General features: G+C 50.0%; 2 protein-coding genes across 2 annotated transcripts; one reads left to right on the top strand and one right to left on the bottom strand.

The window, feature by feature from the left end:
* Positions 1–2,164: 2,164 nt before the first annotated feature.
* On the top strand, positions 2,165–4,648 carry TRIVIDRAFT_65142 (uncharacterized protein; the record flags this gene model as incomplete). The annotated part of the gene is made up of 1 exon (XM_014094764.1): positions 2,165–4,648. The coding sequence occupies one exon, from the start codon at positions 2,165–2,167 to the stop codon at positions 4,646–4,648; it is 2,484 nt and encodes an 827-aa protein (XP_013950239.1).
* A 786-nt stretch (positions 4,649–5,434) lies between these two features.
* On the bottom strand, positions 5,435–8,550 carry TRIVIDRAFT_40031 (uncharacterized protein; the record flags this gene model as incomplete). The annotated part of the gene is made up of 7 exons (XM_014094763.1): positions 5,435–5,650; positions 5,726–5,901; positions 5,967–6,317; positions 6,435–6,533; positions 6,585–6,925; positions 7,243–7,955; positions 8,014–8,550. Coding segments are annotated over 7 exons (2,433 nt in total), but the record flags the coding sequence as incomplete, so codon positions are not given.
* Positions 8,551–9,435: the final 885 nt, after the last annotated feature.

The following is a 9,435-nucleotide window of genomic DNA, read 5'->3' as shown; positions in this document are numbered from 1 at the left end:
TGCTGTCTGAGTAGTACGAGCATTTTATCAGATTCTCTGGGGGGGGACTTCGGGCCACGCGGCTTGCAAGCGACATGATTATCCGCCAGCCAAGCATCAGTACATACTCGTACAGCATCCAAGCAAACCCGTGTGGATATGCGGTGTGCCCCGTACCAGGCACAGAGGAGTAACTGGATATTACTAGTGCGGCCATGTTCCCCAAGAGCAAATCCTCGCTGGAGACTAGGGTGGCCAGTCGGCATCGAGAAGAAAAAAATGGCTAAAAAGCTTACCATCCCCTGTCTACGGAGCACTGGCGCACATCATGTCCCGAAATAGGCGGCTTCGGCCCCAGAGGAGCCACATGCCGTGTGAAGCTTGGCGGATATGGTGGGTGGATGGACTAACGCGCTTCTTTTCGCACTGCATCTTTTTGGGGAGGCAGAGGCCGGCTGTCGATGGGATGCGAGGGTATCCTTACTACCCGATGTCGTTTTATGGTTCTTTAATATTACCTGGAGGATGTCGTAGATTGCAGCATCGCCATCTGCATGCCGAGTGGTCTGTCGGATCGGACTCGCCGTTTATTGATCATCTCAAGCAGTGGTTGTACTGTACTCGTACAAACTTTTGTTCGCCTACTACTCGTATACCACCTTGGGCGGCGGGGGTTCAGGGTGGCCCTTGACGTTTCAAGGTACATCTCTCAGTTATTGCAGTAGCATGTTGACTTTTTTGTTCTGCTGCAGGTTTTCGCTGAGAGGAGAATACGATTGCTTACCTGGACAAGAGGTTTGGGCCAAGCAAGCCCTTTTATTTTCTGAGACGGAAGCTACACCCTCTCCGAGCGACCAGGTAATACAGGACAGGTCCGGAAAAGAAAGACGAAACATACTCGTACAATCAAAATGATCGGAAACAGAGGCCGGACAGGGAGCGGCAAGTCAGTGTATACCCAAGCCCAAGTGCTCGTATGTGGTGGTTCGCGGCGCGGCATGACATATGACCTGAGAGAGACCCGGTAGCAGGCCCGATTGATCACGACCGGGGTGCTGCCGTCCCTGGAGTCAATGCGATGCTCCACGGCTAGTTGAGCAGCCCAGCTGGAGCTCGAAACACATTAGCGGGCTCTGGCTGATCTCGACTGCCCTAGCCGGTCAATTTCTACGCAGCAAAGGGTGTGGCCTTACCAGCCCCACGTCTGCCAATCCAGATATATTTCCGAATCTGCTTTAATGGGCGGAGAGCGACGGCGGATGACGGATGAGCACATTGACTGATACAGACACATGGCTGTTGTAACCCGCTTGGGGCCGATATACCTGCATCGAGTCGCCGCCTCCTTCACACCCCTCCGCCTTGTTTCTACTCGCACTTCACATACCAGACGGGCTTTCCCTCGTGCGGTATTGCTTGCATCTCGGCATTCGCAATCACACTCACACTCAGAGCCGCCGTCGCAGGCAACAGACTTGACCTTAAAACCGCCAGACTTGCACTTGGGCTCTCGACTGCAGACGCCATCGTCACCTCTAGCATCGCGCTGCTTGGCCTCGGGCGCTCGGCTCAGTACCGCTTGTTTCACTTGCTCGAGCGCAGACCGCGTAATCACTATCGTGACCCCAATTGGCACATGCCAGATGCCGGCTTGCGATCCCAGCGACAGCGTCACTAAACGGGAGGGCTGCTGTGGGTTTTCCGAGCCGGATGCTTCGACTGCAGCGCCGCAACTGAACTTGGATATAGATCTGATTTGGGGGTCCCGTATCACGACACGACACGAGACCAGAGCCGACCAAGGCGCACTCCTTGTGTAGAGGCAGGCGTTGTTGGCTTCTCTCCCCAAAAGGCACCGGCTTGTTCTTTCCCTAGCCTTCTTTTCTTTTTCCCTCCACCTCCTCCAGCTTTCCCGTCTCCTTTTCTCCCCCCCAAACTCGGCGCAACCGGTAGAGCAGATCCATTGGTTCCAGAAGGAGTCCAAGGTTGGCGTAATACAGATACTCTCGAACGCGGCATCCAAAGCCGCGAGTCCATCCCGTTAGTGCCGAGACTCCGATCGGTTGGGTCACTCAACTGCCTAACACAACACCCAACTTGACTCTACGTCGGTGAATCAGCAACGACACAACTGTTGACGCTGCAGGCTGGTGATTAGTGTACTTCGTCGAACTACACCAAAGCCATGGCAGAAACGTCACACAACCCGTATCCGCGATCTCCCAATCCCTCCACCAGGTCGTACGATTCGTCATCGGTCTCGTCCGCAACGTCGCCTCGGCCTCCGTCGCGGTACCTTGGGAGCATGCTGAATGCGACAGGAAGACCAAACCCGACGCCACCTCAACCGCTCGGTATGCCTACGCTGCCCCCCGTGAACCAGGGCTTTCCGCCTTATACGCCCATGCCACCAACCTCCATCATGGGCCGCGAGTCTGTTGCTTCCACCGACTCTCTGGTAAGCAGTCAAGGCCCTGGTGGCTCCCAACTGTCGGGAACTCCCGGCGCGCAAGGACAAAAGAGGGCCTACCGCCAACGACGCAAAGATCCCAGCTGCGACGCATGCCGGGAGAGGAAAGTCAAGTGCGATGCGACGGAGACTACCAGTTGTTCCGAATGCTCCAGTCGAAACGTGAAATGTCAGTTCACAAAGGAAACGAATCGAAGGATGTCCTCCATCAAGCAGGTGCAGGACCTGGAGAAGCAGATTGAAAAGGTCAAGCGTGACAACAACAATCTGCGCCGAATGCTGCAGGAGAGAGATGGCTCCATGGACATTGACGTCGAATCTAGAGAGCGAGCATCCTCTCAGTTACCACCGCCCATCGAGTCCGAGAGCAGACCACGCAAGAGACCGCAGCCAGTTCCCGATCTCGCCCTGGCAAGGACGAACCTACGAACCTTTTCAAAGGGCATATGGAAGCCTCCGGCGCAGCACCGGTTGCCAGCGCCGGCCATTTTTGATGCACCTGTGCCTGAGTTGCCCTCACGCCAGGTGGTAGACCAGCTGCTAAGCACCTACTATGCTTCCGCGCACACAATGTTTCCCATCATTCATTTGCCGACTTTCAAAGCCATGGTTGATGACTTGTACCGACCAAGCCCGCCCCGTATACAGCCGGCGTTCTTGTGTTTGTTCTTTGCTGTTTTGGCAACCGGTAGCCTGTTTACTGCCGAAGTCCCTGCAACAGCCGCCACCTATTTCCGACCTGCCGAGCTGCTAGAGTCAGCGCGAAAGGCCATGGATCCCTGGTGTAACCATCATACTCTCGACGACGCGAGAGCTCTTATCCTCATTACCATTTGTCTGAATGAGATGAATCTGAAATCAGCAGCATGGAGCTTTTTGGGCAATGCCGTGCGTGTTGGGCAGGACCTGGGCCTCTACCTAGACACGGAAACATGGCCCGTAGTCGAAGGTGAAATGCGCCGCAGGACCTGGTGGGCTATTTATATCCTCGACAGGGTCATGGCCACCGAGATGGGCCATCCGTTCCTCATTGACGATGCAGACTGCAGCGTTGCTTTGCCAGCCGCCGTAGACGACCAATACATTCGAGATGATGGCATGAGAGTTCCTGAAGGAGCTGAGCCACTGACCCACTCTCTCTTGGCCGTTATCCACGTCGTCAGGTCTTACACTTCGATTTTGAAGACAATGGAATCTTCCGCGATACTGCCGACGCAGCTTGCCAATTTCGACGCTCATTTCAAGAAGTGCCTCAACACTTTCCCTCCAGCTTGTGATCCTACGAGCACTGTGGCTCTTGCGCCTCACTTCTTGGCGCCTCTCACCTATTTATTCCATGCCCGGCTGATTCTCCACCGTCATAATTTGAACCCCGGCTGTGACGTCGATACCCGCCTCGCTGCCATTGAGAGCTGCATGCATATTTCTATAGAGACGGCTTCGTTGCTTAACCGAACGAGCTCTCCAGCTGATGGCGCTACCTCTCTTTTGGCAGCCCATATTTTCCGTTCTACTCTATTCCTGCTCCTGACGGGATATTTGGATCATGCCATTACATGCATTCGAGCTCTAGCGGCAATAGATGCTCGGCGCGATATAGCTACCGCTTGCGGGAGATATCTCTCCTTCTTCACTTCTACATTGAGTGTGAAGCGAGCTGAATATTCAAGCCGCATAGCTAGAACGACTTCGCCTCATGCCTTCTCAACTGCGCGGTCACCCGTGGATCCTTCCACCCTTTTGGTTTCATTAGCTAGAGACGAGGAGCTTTTAGCTTACGTCTCATCCGACCTCCATGCTTCACCATCGAGGTCTTGGGTCTGGACCGAGGGACATGATCGTGATTACCTGCCCCCCAAGACAGATGCCGCTGTGCCATCCGGCGGGCTTGGGCATGCGCTTTTCAACTCAGCAATGAGAACTGGCCTAAGTGAAGATGAACGAAGAGAGTGGGGTGGATGGGCTCAACTGGAAACAGCAGTTCGAGGGCTAGGATCGACTCATGCGATGAATAACTGGACAACCCTCCCCCCACCTCAGGTGAAGAGGGAATCCCCGACTCCGGGCATACCGAGCATTCAGCGACTCTCAGACGCCCCTCGATACACGTCGGAAGTTCCAAAATACGGCGCCGAACCGCCGAGACCCGCTGCTAGCCCCGCTGGTAGAGATAGATTGAGCATTGCAAATATTATATGATGACGACGACGACGAAGATAGATTATTATTGGGGACTCGGAAATGATACACGAAATATGGGATGACTCAAATGGTCAATTTTCCTTTCTCATTTTTACTCTTCCTTTCTCCAATTCCTCTCTTTGCTGTTGTAATTTTTGTTGTTGGGTAATAAAGGGAGCATGACGGCTCGCTTTTTTTGGAACCTTGGATTGTTCTCATCGTTTGGATAAGGGAAAAAAAGTGGTCGAATAACGGCATTTGATACCAAGCAACTCTCACACATACCCATGGAACTAGCGGTTCTTTGTTTTCTGTTTTTTTTTTCCTTCTCTGTATACGGATTAGCTGGAGATATATACCAAATTTCCTTTTGAGTGGTTGTTTTTCTTCTTCTTCTTTTTCTTCTTTTATGCATGAGTCTTTTATGCTGTCGATTACGGACGCAAGAGTAGGAGATACCACCAGAGCCTTTTTTTTTTTTTGCTTTTTTTTTTCCTGTCTCTAATTTTCTTCGAGTCGTCTCTCTATGTTACTTCTTCGCTACTCTTTCCAATTTATGACGTCGCATTCTGAAAGAAAGCGTGTAAGTGCGAGCGCCTTGCATCAAGGCTTACGTGAAGAACGCAAACGATATAATGGTTTACATAGCATCGACGCTTGTTTTCGATAGCAAAGATAATTTCAACTCTACCTATGCCTTTATTCCATTGCCTATATTATCATCATGTCGTATGATGGCATTCAACTACTACAATAACGTCTGTAGATGGGGAAAAAAAGAGCACCCAATCACACCGTACATCCTCACTTTGATCTTCCACCAAACTGCAACTTTGCAAATTTCTCATGTAGTGTATCCCGCAACACTCCCCCGTCATCAATATACTCAGCCAGATGCATGGCTTTAAGTGCCCAGCGGTGACAAGGCTCTTCCTCCCCACGGGCGTAATAGTCAATGGCGTGATTGAAACTCGTGGCAACGAGCCACTCCAATTCCGCAGCCGGCAGCCGATTCCCAGTCTATCATAGCAAGATTAGTAGCTGCAATACTCATCGCGATGCCCCTTTGTATAAAAAGAGCGGTAACAGGCTTACCTCCTTTCCTTCGCGGGCTATTTGTAATGCTTGATCCACAAGCTGAAGAGCCGAAGCATCGTCCAGCCCCAAAATTGCTTGAAACATGCAACGGATATATTTTGCAAGCTTCTCGTAGTCAAAATCTTCCAGCTCAAAAATCTCATTGATGATGAGGCACATCGTCGAGAATAATGCTAGGGTTCGAAAACGTCAGCATCATCTCCCAAGAAAAGGGTATAAAGACATCTATATCCCTGACCTTTCCCTGGAGCTCTGCTTCTCAATATGCAATCCCCCATCGCCTTATACATTACCTCATCACGACATGTCTTTGCCTTGCGTACAATCTCATTCAACCCATCCCAATCTTTTAGTGCAGTGGCTGCCTCAAAGTCAAATACAAACAATGCTGATAACTTGACGTTCAAGTCTGCGGCAGTATTTTCTTCCTGGATTCCATCCACTGTAGTCTCTAGTGTTGCATAGAATTCCCTCGTGTGATGTCTTACTTGGAGGTAATACTGGAGCTGTTCTTCCACTCTATCCTCTGCCCGCGCGAGCGACACCAACGCTGCAGCAATGACAAAGTGGCAACGCAAGGCCATCAGGGCTATCTCAGTGGCCTCAGATAAAGGCAGATCTTTGGGATAATAAGCCGAAAAGGCTAGACACGTCGTAAATATTCGGATGATATGAGAGAGCTGCCATGTTTCGCATTTTGAAACACCCATGTTGTAAGCGTTTTTCCGGAACCAGTTCAACTCAGGTACTGTAAAGACTGTATTTCCCTCGTCATCTCTGGGATCTCGGCTTGCCTGCTCAGCAGCTACATCTATGGGATTAGCAATCAACACATATGATACATTGCAGTAAGTACCTTTCTCAAATAGCCGACATAAATCCTCGGCATATGCAATGCTTTGGGAGCCAGCTTCATCCCCATTGGCTTGTTCTTCAATCAAATGGATGAGACGAATCGAGCACCGTAGTATTGATGTCAGATTGCTAGGAGTTGCTTGGTCAATCTTCCAACTATCGATGATTGCCTGTAGAGCTGCTAGAGTGCACAGTTTGTCACCCACTTGTTGTGCTTCTCTAATGCAGGCGTACAGCACATCACGTCCTTGTGAACTGTCTGAAAGTTTACTGAGGTGCCTGATGCTCTCGAACCCAAGATCATGGTCCCAGTCAATGAGAGATACTTTGAACGCCAAGTATCTAGTAAGAATATGGTTTTTAGCATTATCGGACATGGAGTGTAAAACCCGTCGAGCTTTTTCGGTATCATTGACTCCCAGAGCACAAATTACAAGTTTTCTGCTAAACTTATCATGATTGGTTTCACCACTGCTCATGAAAACTCTGTGCAGGGCAATTAGGCACCATGCTTCTGCAACTGCATAGTTTTTGTCAAACAGTATGGAGTCTATTTTGCTCCATACAATCTTCTGTCCAATTAGTATAAACATAAGGGCCCAATGCAGGAATGCTGCAGTCTTCAACTTACCGAGTGCGCTGCGCCAGCAATATCGGACGGCAAAGGCTCAGAAAGAGCATCATTAACCTTATCTAAGAGATTCTGAAGGTCTGTCAAAGCTTCAATGGAATTTGTATCATCAACGGTGGTCATCCAGATCCTCCTAACAACAGCCTTTCCAATCCATTCGCTCCTCTTTGACGATATAATGTGTTTTAACAAAAGTTCATCCAACAGTCCGCGGGCCAACCGAGGGTTCTTTTCTCTCAAAGCTTTGATGTGATGCAAAAGAAAGCAAAAAGAGGCGTCAGAGTAATCAAATGACCGAACCATACGATGCAGAATACTGGAATAGGCGTCGATATCAAAAGCTTCACCGGGGGCTTTCTGCAAAAGTTCAAGGCGCCAGTGCAACACAAGAGGCTTATCTCCAATCTCGGACTCAATGTATTCGATTAGATTACTGGCCTCTTGAACACACACCTCGGAGCCAATATCAAGAAGTCCTCGGACAAGGCCTTGGCAAATGGCTAGTCGCAGCTCCAGCCCCTTGGTTGAGAGCTGGTCTAGCGCCTGATGATTGATGATATCGTAGGCGCGTTTCAGCCACTTGACAGCCATGCCATGATCTCCTTTCGAGGCAACATCAAACCCGATATGCTGTAACGTGTCGGCTATGATCTCAGCGGAGCTGGAGTCCAGCGTTGGTCGAAGGGCGTCTATCTTGCCAAACATGTGTTCCGCAACGTCAAGCCTATCCTCTTTCCATGACTCTCCGACTTGTTAGAATATTGAATTTCGTTAAGCTAGCCCGTAAGAGGATACTCACCAGAGCTGTTCTCATCGCCAAATATTCTGCGTCAAGTTTCGTCCGTTCACTCTGCTCACGGAGATCCAAAGCATCAACCGGAATAGCTTTGAGCCTTTCCATCAGTTCCGCAGCTTTCTGCAGCGTCAACCTAGCTGAATCCAAGTCGGATTCCCCTACGCAAAGCTTGCCAAGCGTCAACGCCAGGCTCATTAAGTATGCAATCTCGGTCCCCTCATCTTTCTTGGCTCTGCCCGCACTTCGACCCAGCTCCAGCATATAAAACGCAAGCGATCGTGCTTTAAGGAGCAATTTGGCCTTCTCCATAGGAACGGATGCGTCTCGTTCTCTCCTCAAGCTCACACAGAGATTCCACAGGTCTCGTCCCTGTCGTTCGACATCCTTGGCTAATTTCTGCGCCAAGGGGCCCGTTGAGCCTAGCGGCGCGGCATTGTGAACCAGCTGAACATGATGGCTAGTGTCCGCGAGGAGAAGATCGACTGTTCTCGCATCGAGAGGTCCGGAGAGCCTGGACTGAAGCGTGGCTGCGAATTCTGCATCCACAGCCTCGTTAGAAGACAATGCAGACTGTGTTGATTGAAATCAAGAGGATGAGTTACCCACCGATGAATGAGCGAGCCTTCCTAATCCTGCCAGCGGTAACAAGATCGTCAGAAGCCATGTTGACACGTCCAACGAGAGAAAAGCCGCCGAGAACCTGAAGAAGAGAAATAAAGTCGTAAAGGCACAAGTTGAACTGCAGTATCGAGAAAATCACAATCCCGAGCAATGATGCCACGAATTAGAAAATGGGAGAAAAGAGAAAGAAAGAGGACGGCATTCCCATTTCATAAGAGCCTCGCTTGGAAGTCGGCTGCACCTTCCCTCTCACAACCAGGTAGGAGGTACCTGAGTAAGTGCCTTAGCACGAGGTCGTCAAGAAGTACCTTTGTACTTTAGTACCTGTGAATCAACTTGATAAATCCTCAAGGCAAAGTCGCTGCGGCAGCAATTACCCATCCAACATTAATTGAAATACTTAGTACCGTATGCTTAAGTAGGTATGTACCTGATGGCTCTAGCTATAAAAAAAACACAAAAAAAGTGTCCTGCTCCGACAACTTGGGAATCTAAACACTCAAGGGAAAAGGGAATGAGAAGGAACAGCAAGAAAAGAAGGAATGAAGAAACACAGCAATCAACCCCATACACACAACATTTGGGCAAGACGACGAATAGAGACGAAAAGGGGAAGAAACTAACTCGACGCAGTTCCAACGCCGTCCGTCATGCCCATTGACCTAAAGCAAAAAAAGACCCGTTCCTGATCCAAACTTTTTTGGCTGGTTTATATAAAACCCGTTTTCCCGCACCCCGTGCCCAAGTAAGTTCTCCTGCGTCTTCCCCTAAAAACTCACAAAAGCGATACGTGAATTTTTTTTC

Source organism: Trichoderma virens, assembly GCF_000170995.1.
Source record: "Trichoderma virens Gv29-8 chromosome Unknown TRIVIscaffold_91, whole genome shotgun sequence".
Taxonomy (NCBI): Eukaryota; Fungi; Ascomycota; class Sordariomycetes; order Hypocreales; family Hypocreaceae; genus Trichoderma; species Trichoderma virens.
Note: the sequence above shows the minus strand (reverse complement) of the source record. Positions and strands in the feature narration are given on the sequence as shown.